The 14,896-nt window shown below is 31.0% G+C and overlaps 1 protein-coding gene across 7 annotated transcripts in view; it reads left to right on the forward strand.

Moving 5' to 3' along the window:
• The window catches only part of LOC148621433 (ras-specific guanine nucleotide-releasing factor 2-like), a 139,298-nt gene that overhangs the window by 40,684 nt on the left and 83,718 nt on the right, over positions 1 to 14,896 (forward strand). For 5 of the 7 annotated variants that reach the window (XM_088575813.1, XM_088575812.1, XM_088575816.1 and 2 more), the window contains one exon: positions 9,355 to 9,390. The exons of 1 other annotated variant lie outside the window; for it this stretch is intronic. In XM_088575813.1, the coding sequence (XP_088431939.1) occupies positions 9,355 to 9,390 (36 nt within the window). Of the gene's footprint in view, positions 1 to 6,021; positions 6,121 to 9,354; positions 9,391 to 14,896 lie in introns of those variants that run through there. One more of the 7 variants, XM_088575819.1, reaches the window with a different exon arrangement.

Consider the following 14,896-nt stretch of genomic DNA (forward strand, 5'->3'; position numbering starts at 1 on the left):
ATTTTTACTTTAATTTCACCAAAATTGTTCATGTGAAATTCATTTTTATGTAGAACACACAAATTCTGTGTTAAGTTAATGTGAATAGATGTGAAGCTCCATTCAATATTTGCATGTACTATTTAAAACATATTTTTCTATTCTTCTAGGTCAATAGGCAAGTAACTTTCCATTTCAACTTGCAAAAATAAAATTTCACTAGCCAGCATTATCCTTAAACATTGATATGTGACATGTCAGGTTGGCAGAAAGGGATATTTAAAATAGATAAAACATCAAATTCATTACTATACTAGTTAGGAAATAAGCAATTGCCTCCTTGGTGGGTGCTCAATAATAAGTATTAGCCAAACACAATTTTATTCGCCTTTTTCAAGTTGTCCAGTGGAGGTTTCACACAATCTGCTGAGTTGGCACTACATTAGATAACAGAGTGAGGGTCAAAAAGGGGGAATTTGGATACATAAATCATATTTTTTTCAATAAAATGTTCTTATTGTACAGTTTGCTCAACTTCGGTATTCAGTGTAAGCAGTAAAATAAAAAAAGGTGCTTTAAGTCAAAATGTCTGCTTTCCATATCTTCTACAAAAAATCACATTTCCAAAGATTTGTAGAACTGATTAGACATAAAATCATGAAAGTGACCTGAATTTACATAAATACGATTTCTAAGTCCATGATTACTGAGTTTATTACACTATCTCAGACAGCAAAATAAGGACATGGTCTGGATTTGATGAAGATAATAAAAGTAATTAGGGCATGGTCTGGATTTGATAAGCATACAATCATAGATCTGAAAAAGGATTTAGAAGAAGACTGCAAGGATCATCCTCTAGTGTCATAAAATATAAAAACATTACTGGAGTCTGAGAATATTGTTTAGTACATAAAGTTGAACAAAAACCTGTGATTCGATTGGTTGAGAATAGACATTTAAGAACTTTGTACTTGTACAAAATAATTTTGCTAAAATGGAGTATTTGTTGAGTGACATGTTTTTATTGCGAAGCAAATGCTTGTGTGTATTCAGCTTTCACTTATTGTGTGACTTTTGTTTCTGACACACCATAACCCCTTATATACAAGAGTCTTAGCTTAAACCTATCGATATAATTGAGGGGTCCTCTGGGCCTGGTAATTATCTCAACAGAGAAATTTCTAAAATGGTCCACTAACTGCAATATGTTTAAGTATTTATTATTCAAATCTTGAAGAGCATCGTCAAATTTCCATTATAAAAAAGCATTATATGAAATGGCTATCTCCAAAATTGTTTCAGCGTTATACAAAGAATTTGTATGCAAATATTGGCATAAAGATGCTTAAGAACTGTTTCCTATGTTTTCCTCAAAGGGATAACTTAGTTCTATATAAAAGTTACCCTTCTAAGATCATTATCAAAATAATTAGATAGTATACATTTCCCTGGTGATAAGGTTTCTGTAACCTTTCTCAAAACATATAGCCACATTCATTGTAATGTCTGCTTTGTAAGTTTTAATATGCCTACTGAAAAGACTATTCATGACAGCCTTTACTTTATGGTTTTATTCGAACATGGTTTCAGTAAATGTTCTTATCTATGACTACTGAAATCTGCACTCAATTTCTCAAAAAATAAGTGATAAGTTATGTTGTCATTACAGAATATTACTGTAATATAATGACTTCAGACAGATTTTGCATTGATGATTTTTTTGTAAAATCGACCATAGGTCAGGTTCCTTGCTCGTCTACCGTCCATTGTTAAATTTCAACCATTAGAATTTCAGTTGTACAGTGGAGCCTGTCTATACCATACCCCTTTGGACATTAAAATTGGTTCATTTAAACAGGTGTTTGGTTTAACAAGGTTCAAAATGCATCTTATTTAAAGATACTTTAAAAGTGTCTGGTTTAGACAGTTTTAATAGTTCAATTTTCACAGGTTTTCAGATTATTCAGGGTTCTGTTTACACAGGTTTTCAGATTATCCAGGGTTCTGTTTACACAGGTTTCACTGTATACTTTCTGTTGTTTATGAATCATATCAGCCAGTTGTTGATCTGTAGAGACAAATAGTTTAAGTCTGTCGGTCTGTCTGGTCATTTTTTTTTATCTTTATCTGTCTGGTCATTAATGTTTATTTGATTGGATGAAAAGAGTAATCAGGGAACCAAGATTCCAGAGACAAAGATCGGACATGGAAAAACAGACAAACACATCAAAGAACACAAAATAGCCAAAATAATACATACAAAGTAACAAAAGTAAATGAGCAACTCAGTCTCCACTAAAAACTAGGAGCATGGACAAGGTGCACCAGTAGGGTAAGCTGAAATATCACACAATTACATGTGTGTTAGTTACAATGTGCAGATTTTATGGGATATTTATAGTTTTCATCAATTGTATCTGAAAAATGACAGATAGAAATGACCAAATTAGGGGGTGTTTATAGAAAAACAGAGGACATATGATGTTCTGAAGCACCTGGTCCATGCTCCTAGTTTTTTGTGCAGTTTGGGTTACTCATTTATTCTTGAGTTTCTGTGTGTATAGTATTTCTTGCTTTTACCATTCTTTCTACTTCAGAAGAAGACATTTATTTTGGTATTTTTTCTTTTCTGTTTTTGAATGGTTCTCAAAACTTTGTCAAGTATACCATGAGTGAATATTGGAATCTAAGGTCAATTTAATTTAACAGAAATTATATTAATATATAACATTAAAACTATAGATTAATCTGTTTTGATCAGATTTACACCACTGTTGCACCATGGTCATAAATTTAGTTTATATGTAATGTATATTACATTGTTCTGTTTTTGTTCATGCCATAACCATTTACTGTAAATGTGTTTGTGCAAATAAAATTGTGTATTGTCTATTGCCTATTCACATGCATTTATTCTAATTGCTTTAAAAAAGAATAAGATGTTTTATCTTTAAAGTATCTTTCACTTTTTTTTTTGCCAAGGATGAAAATAGTGCTATGAGACCTTTGAAGAATAGTCATAGTACTTTTTGGTGTATGGAAGCTCATTAGGGCAAAAAAACAAAGCTTTTAGTTAATCAATTTATTTCTGATTTGTAGATCAGTGTTAAAAAATTATATCAAAACCTCACATGGAGAAAAAAAACTCTTCTTGAAGATTTTAGAATTGAATGAGCTACTCCAAAAACACACTGATGTTTATGTTGTTATTAAAAGCTCATAACAGAAAAAACATGTTATCTTCTCATTTCGTTGGTAACTAAAACACAGGAGTTTAGAAACATAATGGTTGCTCACGATGACATGTCTGACAAGTCTTTTTCTCGTGTTTTCATTGTTGATGAGGAAAACTAACATTTGCCAGCGTAGATGATTACACAATTTGATTTGATTTCTTCAGATTCCTTGAGAAGATATGTCAGTTCTGAAATGTTAGTTAATTTTAACAGTTTGATTACAGATGCCACTGGAAGTTTCAATTATACATCCACTTTCATTGGATTATTGAAATATTTTTCATTAATTTGAACATTGAAGTAGATAGAAATCTGTTGAGTTCTCATACAAATGTATGGGAAACTGACGGAAAATCATTGTAAGAAGTATTTAAAGTGTTCATAGCAGCTTAGTGAACATCTTTTAAGTACTCTGTGGAAAATGGTAATATGTTTTTTAACATAACTGCACTGAGTTTAGGGGTGTATTATACTCATATTTTCTGCTGTTAATAATTAAGTAGCGTTATTTATAAATATCAGGCGAGAGGTGTGATGCAAGGATGTTAAAAACTCTCATAATGAACTTATATTGCTAATTTAGGAACACACGTGTCTCACAAATGGTGGTTATCTCATGTGGTGTTTCAGTCTGACCAATCAGAAGAAGAAATCTTTTTTCCATAATTTTCTATTTTAAAAAATTAGTAATAGCTTACCAATTTCCAAAATCATAGATGGTTAATACAACTAGCCATAACAACTTAGTAACCCAGAATTGAAGGAGTTGTTTTACAATCATAGATGGTTAATACAACTAGCCATAACAACTTAGTAACCCAAAATTGAAGGAGTTGTTTTACAATCATAGATGGTTAATACAACTAGCCATAACAACTTAGTAACCCAGAATTGAAGGAGTTGTTTTACAATCATAGATGGTTAATACAACTAGCCATAACAACTTAGTAACCCAAAATTGAAGGAGTTGTTTTACAATCATAGATGGTTAATACAACTAGCCATAACAACTTAGTAACCCAGAATTGAAGGAGTTGTTTTACAATCATAGATGGTTAATACAACTAGCCATAACAACTTAGTAACCCAAAATTGAAGGAGTTGTTTTACAATCATAGATGGTTAATACAACTAGCCATAACAACTTAGTAACCCAGAATTTTTCTGATCTTTCAACATGTTACTAATAAAATTTTGATTATTTGTTACTTGATATTGTTTTGTGTGATACATGTATAACTATATTGTAGAGTCCAATTCATAATCAATTGCATGGAGATATCTCTTTAATTGTTAAAATATGGCTCTTTTAAGCCCAATGTGATAAACAGTTATGAACTGGTAATTATTTGTTCCTTTTGTGGGAAATTTTATTAATGAAACATAATTCAACCCTGTCTTGTAACTAAAAGCAAACTTTTAAAAGAATCTTTACCTAAATGCTCTACACTAGCTTTATAGCTCATATGTCAACTGAGCAAAAATGTCAAATTAAAATGCATGAATTGTAGAAGCCCAAGCATATGATTTATGAAGTGTAAAGGCCCAAGCTAGGCATATAATGTATAAGAGGCCTGAGCATGAAATGTATGAAGTGTAAATGCCCAAGCATAAAATGTACAGATTTTATGTACAGGCCTAAGCACATACTTGATCACCTTCAATGCTCTACTCTACAATTCCACTTTTATTGAATATTAGTTGTTGTCTAATATTTAGACAGTGTGAGTAATATAGTCAGTCAACTTCGGGGAATGGAGTTGGTCTATGTTGATTGAATGGAGAATTGACAAATTAAAATACCTATGAAATAGAAAAATTGTTGATTGAACAAATAACTACCTATGATATTTCATTAGGTAATGGTCATTTAATCAAGGTAAGACCAACTGTTTTCCCTGAAATTAACTATTTTATTTGCTGTAAAACTCTGCTTCAGACTGGATATGATTTGATGTGAAAATTGAACTTGTCATGAATTACCTTATTACACTTAAATTTAATTGCTTAAGTAGATTTGCTGAGTCATTCCTAATGTTACAGGAAATGTCATGGTCATTTATTGAACTTAGGCCTATAATAAGGACTATATTTTGGAGCAGCAGATAATTGATTGAGCTGGCCTGTTGTAATGACCTTATTTTGGACCACCAGATAATTTATTGATCTTTACTAGTAGATAATAATAAATCCCAGTTATCATTGATAATTATATTGCAAACATGTATTATTAATGTGACAATCAAACTCTATTTCAATAAAAGTATAGCAATGATGTAATGAAGTTAAAACCAGGTCAGCCATGCTATCATTCTGTTTGTACTTTTGTCACATTATTGTCTTCCAAGCTTGTAAGAATATCACTCCTTTTCATATTTAAGATACCAAATGTCTTTGCTTTTGACAAAAAGTTCTTTACCAAGTAGAAAAAAAAGAACAAATTTAAAATCAGTAGCTGCAAGTTTTGAAGTTGCCATGGTAAACATTTTATAATGATTTATTGGTTTCCTACAACTAATGGACTGGGGCCAAATAGTTTCACATTGTCTTTCATTCTGTTCTTCTCTCTTAAGTTGCACACATTTTCCTAACTTTATTCCCCTGTCAAACTAAGATTTAGGGGTTTTGGGAAAATATAGGAATTATTATACTGTCTGTCTGTCTGTCTGTCCATCCATGTGCCTTACAAGTGCAACTTCTCCTAAACCATTCATTCAATGAATTCAATGAAACTTTTAGAGAGAATGGTCATGCATTATTGCCAGATACTTGCAAAGGGAGATAATCAAAATGGGGTTAATGTGTTAAAAGGCGTGTAAATATATGTCCTAAGCCATAAATGAATATTGATGAAATTCTGATAGGAAGGCTAGCTATCACATGCAGGGGCACATAAAGTAAGGTATGTATTAATGATGCTTGCAAAATGAGATAATCAACATCGAAATTTTCATGTGAAGTTTTACAAGCAGATATCGCTCAGGTCACTCATACTGTGTTCAGTTTTAGTGTACGAGTATTATTGGATACATACAGATCTAGTAAATATACAATTCCACTTCTCTATTGTGAGAGAAGTTACAAGTGTTTCTAACCAAATGTCATTTAGGGAAAGGATGAAATTACCAAAACAATGACAATTAACCCATCAATCAAAATTATTTGAGTGCCATTAACCTATGATCTTACTCCATGCAGGTCCATTTTATTGGCAACAATATCATGTAAATCAATCAGCTTATCTTGTCTAAACCTTCAATCTGATTATTGAACATATTTCATCACCAGAGGAGAATGGTACAGATCTGTTAAATAATCATGTCAGTGAAGCTGATCTATTACACTTTGTTTTAAATGTTCTTGACTCTATTTTCATTCATTTCCAATATTATGTGGATAAGATTTGTCGTATAAAATGAGAGACCTGTTTTTTTTCCCTTGCTGCAACATGACCCATTGAAATGCTAAGTGTCCATATGTCTGTGTGTCTGTATTCCATCCTTCCTTCACACCTCATTAGCACTCCCACACTTACATTTCTCAACTTTACTCCATTTTTAGGTTTAGGGGGGATCATGAAACTCTCTGATATAAAAATCAATGATGGACAGCTAATACTGTGAAAGTAATCTTCCTTTGAAATTGAAATCTCAATACACATTTGTACATTTCTCAGTGGGTTTGGATGGACACAGAACTTATTATTTATCTGTTGTGCTGCATGCTTGGCTTAGAAACAGTGTTTACTAACTTTAAAGTCTTTTGAATGACGAATGACTTGTCAGTGGATTGAAGGAATAACATTCTGCATATGACACAAGAATGCTTCCATTAGTCCATTGAAGTTACTATCATTTCTTAGAAGGAACCATGGAGATTATTTTAATTCCTGGAGAACAGTTTTTGATCTTTATCAAAATTTGGTTAATTCCACAGACTAACACAATTTTGACAAAACACAGAAACTGTTTTCCTGGAATAAAAGTACTTTCATAGTACTTATTGTTGTATTTAAGTGTATTTTTTTTTAAATTCCTGAGTTTTGTAATCAGTATGTAGTAATGTATATATAATAATGAACATAAAGATATGACTGGTTTCCAAAATGATTTCTTTTGATAATTTTAATGTCCTTTTCTGAATCCATTGGTTACTGCTGCTTTTTTGCATATTTTCTTCAATCTTTTCACTGAATGCTGACCATACTGGTATTGAGCATAGAAATTCTGTAAACATAAGCTTAGAAGGGATATCTCCCACATCTGATGAATAATCCCTTGGTGGTTTGCAGTCGCACATCTTAGTCGGGGAGGTGTATATTTGTGTAATCTGTTTTGCTTCCGTGCGGAGACACGATGTGATAAAGATTGCTTGATTAACACCTAATTGACTCATTTGACCAAACTGGTTAATTTGTGGTAAAAGACCATTTATCGGAGAAATTGATTTTCACTTAAGCGATTTTCTCTGAGGCTTGTTTTACTGATATTACCATTGTGTAAAGGGTAAATTAGGAAATGATTGGGTATAAACACTAACTATATTAGTGTTAAAGAAATTGTCAAAATTGACATTAACTTGGTGAATGAAATGAGTTTGCTTCTTGTTTAATGTATACCTGGTATGAAAAGTTTACACACTGTCTGAAGTTTGATAATTTTTTAGTTGTTAATATATACCTAAGTTTGATTTACCTATTTGTAGGGCAATTAGTTATAGAGTATAATTTATATGTAAACTGAGTTGCAACTGGAACATATGTATAACAATTGAAAATCGCTAATATCAATTTTTTCATACAAATGCACTGATATTCAGATGAAAAGGCTAGCTAGGTCAACAAATGTATAAATTTAATGAAGTGAAAATCAAGTAAAACCTCTCTATACTATCACCTTTTGGATTGAAGGTTTTGTTCACTTTACACAGGTTCTGTATATGCATTTAAATGGTCATTACAGAATTGTTTAATCAGGCTTCCATATTTTTAAGATTCAGTTTATACAGGTCTCCAATTTGTCAGGGGTTCAGTTTAGACAGGAATCCAGTTTATTTAGGGTTCAGTTTAGACAGTAATCCAGTTTACCTAGGGTTCAGTTTATACAGGTCTCCAGTTTATCAACGGTTCAGTTTAATCAGGAATCCAGTTTTATCCAGGGTTCCATTTATACAGGTCTCCAGTTTAACCTGGGTTCAAGTTAGACAGGAATCCATTTATCAAGGGTTCAGTTTCACTGTGAATCTGTACAAATGGAGGTTTTGGTTCTTTTTTTAGATACATTATGGTTGTCATTATACTGTCTGTCATTTCTTTTAGCACTTAAGGCAGTCACATTGGTATTCCACTCTTTGTAGTCTTTTGACAGCTTTTCTCATGTTTGTTGATAGATATTGAAACTTTCTGATCTTCTTATGAACACACTATCTTCTCGTGTTCCCATAAATTCCAAAAAGGGTTGGGGAGGGGGAGGCTACTCCAGGTTATTTCAGATTTTAGTATGGAAACAGCTATTTGGTTTTAAAAGCATAAGGAGAGGGCAGACTCACCCTACTTGGATCCACCTATGTCTTTGATAGAGATTCAAACTCACTGGCTTGAGTTTCCCTGCTTTTGTATGGATTATAGTACCCCCTGTTTTTTTATTTCTCATGGATTGTGAAATATCTGTACACTAAATCAATAATATTAATACTGAGAAACTGTGAAATGCTTGTTCCTAAATCAACAATATTGATACTAAGAATCAGTGAAATGCTTGTTCATAAAGTTTAATTACAGGACAACTACACTAAATCAGTAGCATTGATATTGAGAATCTGTGAAATGCATTTGCATGAAAAATGAGCATTATTGCATTTATAATGATAATTTAGTTTGTAATTCATAGCTATTATAACTGACTATTTTTAGCCATGCAGAATATTTGTAAACAATATTGCCATAAAGAGGGTGCATTTTTCTAAACAGTAAAAAAATTTGAAAGTAGATAGTATTAGTAATTTTTAGGTCAGTACTTCATGGTTCAGGTGAGGGATTTTATATTTTGCTAGTATATTATTATGTTAAATGAATGATCTTGTTCTAGGTTAAAAAAAATGATAAAATACTAACTTTTTCTTATTGTTTTCACAACAGACACCTTACCCAGGTTGGGGTAATTACAAGTTAGAGGTGAGAGTTCTTTGGTTTAAGGTCTAGTTTCATATTATTTCTGTTACACATGCACTATAATTTTTAAACATTCCAGTTTTCATAGAACTCCTTAAAGAGGTAGACCTAGGGTAAGGGAAATAACTCTTGAAATCAGTGATATGTTTGTATCATATTCAATTTCACCAAAGCCTTCCTTTGAAACAGAATGAAATCAGTCCAAGTTACTTTGATGCTTACATGAGATTGGTGTAAAATTGTCAATACAAACGTTCCAATGATTTTAAGAGTTGTGTCCCTTACCATAGGTCTACCTCCTTAAGATAGAAATTGAGGAAAGAAGAATGTATGTAATTTTTGAGTTAAATACTTGTAGAATGTCTGAAAGTCTTAACTTTTGTGTGTGAACCTTTCCAAATTTCATTTTAATAATTTGTTATTCACTAAAGATATACAGTTTAGGCTAATTTGATATTTAGAATGGAAGACTTATTATTTGGATTTAAAATGTTGAAAGAGAAATCTCTATGAAACTGTGACCTTAACCAGTGTATATATATTAACCATAGATTTCACTGACTGCACAATATAGATTGTTGAAGCACACATACAACACATTGATAGCATGTAGCATATATTTTATAATATTGAATCCTACACCTCCTGAGATGTGTAATATTTCCAATTTAACGTGCATGATGCATCTTCAACAAGATACACACACTCTAACACACATTTCACACTATGCATGATTACAAGTTTTATGATTGTGAGTGAATTACAGCGAGTAATATAGTTAACTTCAAAATGTAGTTGGTTTTCCCATAATTAAGTACCATTCTGTATAAGAATCAGGCTATGGGTGGCACATCATAATTCTCATTTAGTCTTTTTTGCCTCAAATATATTCAATACATCTAGAAAACAACTGAAAAGCTGTCTAAATTTATCTCAAAGTATCTGTGAGGTAGATATTTTTTGACTGCTTATATAAGGAAAAGTGTGGAAAATTTTCCCGCTATTTTCCTATAGTGCATTTCAACTAAATTTGACCTATCAATATCTTAAAAAGGCAAACTTTACAAAAACTTTGATGGTTATTTCTGGAGGTTATCAGGTATAAATACTTGGTTAATTCAATAAAATCTCTGTTTTTTTGCCTTCATGTGCCACACCTTATACACAGTTTGCCAGATTCTTAGACGGAGAAGTACCTAAATGACCATTACCTGATAATTTGATAGCAAGGGGATATAAAGCTTCTGACATTTCAATGGTATTATAATTTTGTATCTGATAGGAAGTTTAAATTTCTTCCTTAATTGTTCTGTTAAGTACCTAAAGGAGTATTCAATCTAGGGAAGGCCAACTCTATTCCCTGAAGTTAACGCTGTGTATTTCAAAATTATAGAAAGTATGAAAGGAATGGCTCTTACTTTTTATGGAATATAAATAAAAATTTCTGTTTAGAATACCATATAATTTTTTTTTATGAAAGAAATATTTCTTTTTTTCAAATAAGAAGACACTGAATGAGTGCACTTTCAGTTCTTCTTGTCTGTTCAAAAAGATTTGTTCTGAATTAATTTTTTTAGATCATTAAAGTAAAAATACTAACTGTTTGAATATTTCACTTTTGAAAAATGAAAGATGAATTCTTGACCATAGAAAAGAGGATGTTTCTCATTGCATAAAGTAAGTATTAAGTACAAGCACATGGTTTCTCACACAATTCACACAAATTATTGATATTTTGAAATTGGAATGTTAAACATGTCAGGAGATGTATGCATGTAGATCATTTTTAAGGAAAATATGTATTTTTTTTTTATAGTAGAAGCAGTATTTCATGTTCTATTAGCAAGATTTGATTTTAAATAGTAATTTCTAAGAAACAAGTACCGGTACTAGTGTTTACTTTTAAATGAATAAGTATAATTTTTAAGAGTTATCTCCCTTGTATGGCATACAAAATGTCGCACAAATGTCTTATTTTTTTCTATCACATACATTTGTAAACCTAAAGGTCCTGGATAATGACCCCCACTGGTTCCACATTATCTTTTTCTATCCCCTTGCCTGTTTCTTTTTTCAATTGTTTGTTTCCTTATTCATAAAAAAAATAACAATTTTTTTGTCAGTGCCTGGTTTAATAAAATAATCTCAAATCCTCAAATCATCAACTTAAGAATTTGACAGATCAGATCTCTTGGAATTAAAGACTTGAGGAAATTCTTAATATGAGATAGGCTAGGTCTCACTTGGCATCAAAGTATAACTTATTTGTTACATAAGCTTTACATAATGACCTTTCTTTGCTGTTTCAATTCAAATTTTGTACGTAGCTTTGAGATAAATAATGGAATGTAAATGCACCCTGTTTAACCTCTCTTTTAATTTCATTCAATATAAACTTCACAGACTATTAAATTGTTTATTTGTTGTTTTTTTTTCTAAAAAAAATCATACTTCTGCATGTCAGTTAAATTTAATTTAGAAATGAATCTTATTTTCTTGAGATGATTTCATACTGAAATTAACAGAAACTAAAACAAATCCAAAAGCCTAAGGGATTTTGTAGAAGAAGAAAAAACTGAGTCTTTTAAAGTGTCCAAAGTAGCTGAGTATCTAGTAACTTATTTAATTCTTTTTTGAATGGTGTATTTAATTTTTTTTTTCGTAGCAACTCAGCAAACAAATTTTGAAACCAACATTTTTAGAATCCCTGGTTGAAGTCATTGTATTTAGATATATTAAAACCCAGCAGGGATGATGTCTTTAAATTCCTAAACAACTCCCTACAGTGAAAAAACCAAACTGCACTTCCTGAATGCCTGGCCTCTAGAATATTGTACTTACTTACTGTAACTTTCAGCAACAAATAAATTTCTTTTCTTCAGATTCGTTCTCACTACTCATCGTAGAAAGTGCCTAGAGTCATGTTAGATTTGACACTCGAATGCTAATACAATTGTTCAAAATTCTTTCTTCTTATTGTTTAACATCAGTAACTGTGGTTTTTATTGATGTAATATATAACATGTTTGATGGCCACTACAATCTGTAAATGAACTTTATGTCATATTCAGCAGATCAATGTTAAGGATTATTTCTTCGTGTCATTTATGGAAGCACTTAAACACCAGATCATTTCTGAGTGAAATAGCTTTTTCTTCTATGCTTTTATTAGGTTTCTTAATTTCTGAAATGTATTTATAGCATCATTAAATTTGTAGTATGCCATAAGAAGATAAGATTGGCTTGGCTTGCATTTTGTCTTTACTAAGGATAAGTTATTACTGGGGGTTAAGAACTGAAATTTAAGGTTTCATTATTTGCCAAATATTGAGTTACCTCCCATTGACAAAATTTGTTTTCTTTGAAGGATGTTTGCTGTTATGTTTATGAATAAAAAAAAGATTTCAAAGGGTTAAGAAATCTTTAATCTGTGCTAGAACAATATAAGTAGAAATAATAGATGGGTCTGTGTGCCTGTTTTTGAGGTATATTTTAAGCATTTGAAATTTTGGCAGGAAAGGGAATTCTCTTGAATTTCCATAGATAGTAGGTTTTATCTATTAATACCACTGAAGGCATAACATTCTGATGTGTGTTTAATGAATAATGTAAAATGTAAAATGGGGATCTTGGGCAAAATATATTTATGCTATGAAATGGATAAAACCAGAGGGGTCTGAAAATCTGACAAAATGGCTGAGCATGAGCAGTGAACATCCTTCAGTTAAATACCTGAACTGAGTCTTGTAATTATTAGTGACATTTATTAGTCAAACCTATCCATTTCACTTGTGATCACATGTTTTTTTTTATTGGACTGGTGATCCATTCATATATTTTAAGGAATGACTTGTTTTCTCTAGCATTTAATGCATATTTACTTAATACAGGTAATTAAAAAAATAGAAATGATTTTAATTACTTTTCTTTTATGTTCGGTTTTGTGAATACAACACCAAACAGGAATTTGATATTTTGAATTTAATGATAAAGATGAAATTACTACATAATTGATTATGCACCAATGAAAAATTTTCTGTTTTTATGAATCAGTTATTCTACATTTTACATAACAAAACTTAATCAAATCAGTCACTGGTTATTAATTATTGATCCATCAGTGATCAGCCAATTATTAGTCATGGATCCATTCAATAGTTGAATGAATCAGTTCAGGGACAGGGCCCAGTTTCATAAAAAATATCAAATTGAGATTTTCCTCAAAACTTCAACTGTCATTTTGACCAATCAGATTACTTAATATTGAAGCAATGAGGAAAAAATGACTTGAGGAAAATCTCCATTTGAATTTTCAGGTGAAGTAAGTGATTAAATAAGGAACAGTAAACTTCCAGCAATGTTGATTTATTCTTTTGCTTTTTTTTCTCTTTTTATATTTAGTGAAGTCATTAGCAGCTGCCCATCTGTATGAGTTGTCTTTCCTAGTATTTCACAATAGTGAACGAAAATTGCATTATTTTTTTATTAAAAATTTTTACAGTCTGTTCAGGTGACCTCAGTATAATATATGATGTTATCAAGATATCAAAGGATTTAAATAGTGTTAATCACAATTTGTGCTTTACCGTATTTCTTTACCTCAAAAGCAGACCCCAGTCAAGTCCTACCAAAATCTTTAAATTGATGAATAAATCACATGACATATCACAGAAGAAATTAGTGGTCACGGCTTCTCCATAAATCACATAGCATATCAGCATAAAAATGACGGAGTCAAAGTAAACATTGCAGTATTATAACCCTAAGTTAAGGGCTAGTGATTCTGTGAGTTAGCACAATAAAAATACAGCTTTTATTCATAATTTTAACAGGCTCTACTTTCTTTGAATATTTTTACTTTTAATCAAGTTGTTCCATCTTTCCAAAGGTGAAGCTTGATATGTTATTAAAATGTACTTTATTTTACTCTGTAATTCAAAACAGGAGAAAGGAATAATATCTTGGTTTCCTGTACGGACACACTTTGACTGGCTGATAGTATCAACTCAATACACAATCAGAACCATTAGTAATTAACCCATTGACAATAAAATATATGCCTTTCACCAACCCTTGTTGTTATGTTGTTTTGCAAAACAGACCTATTTCCTATGAAAGCTAGAATCATTTTTCTTTTTCGCTGAATCAATATCAATTTAATAAAAAAAAGATATATGAAAATGAAAAATCAATGATCTTGACAAAATTGCTTTAAGAATAGGTATTATTAATGTGAAATAAAAGGAGGTAATGAGAAATCAATGGTGTTTACCGATAAGGCGATGGAAATAATATTTTTATTTTTCTCTTAATTGCCCCTTTAAAGGCCTCTGTAAAAATTGGAGATTTTGCCTTGTGAGTTTAAAATGTTTGCTTTTACAATATTTTTTTTTTTTTAGATTTAGACAATTCTTTCTTTTCTTGGTTTTAGTTTTGTCAAAACTACAGGTTTATCTTCCTAAATTTTGTAAATATTGGCCAAAAACATTTACCAAAGTATCAGCATTGG

Source organism: Perna viridis, chromosome 3 (assembly GCF_037379345.1).
Source record: "Perna viridis isolate PV_CMFRI_1.1 ecotype Kerala chromosome 3, ASM3737934v1, whole genome shotgun sequence".
Lineage (NCBI taxonomy): Eukaryota > Metazoa > Mollusca > Bivalvia > Mytilida > Mytilidae > Perna > Perna viridis.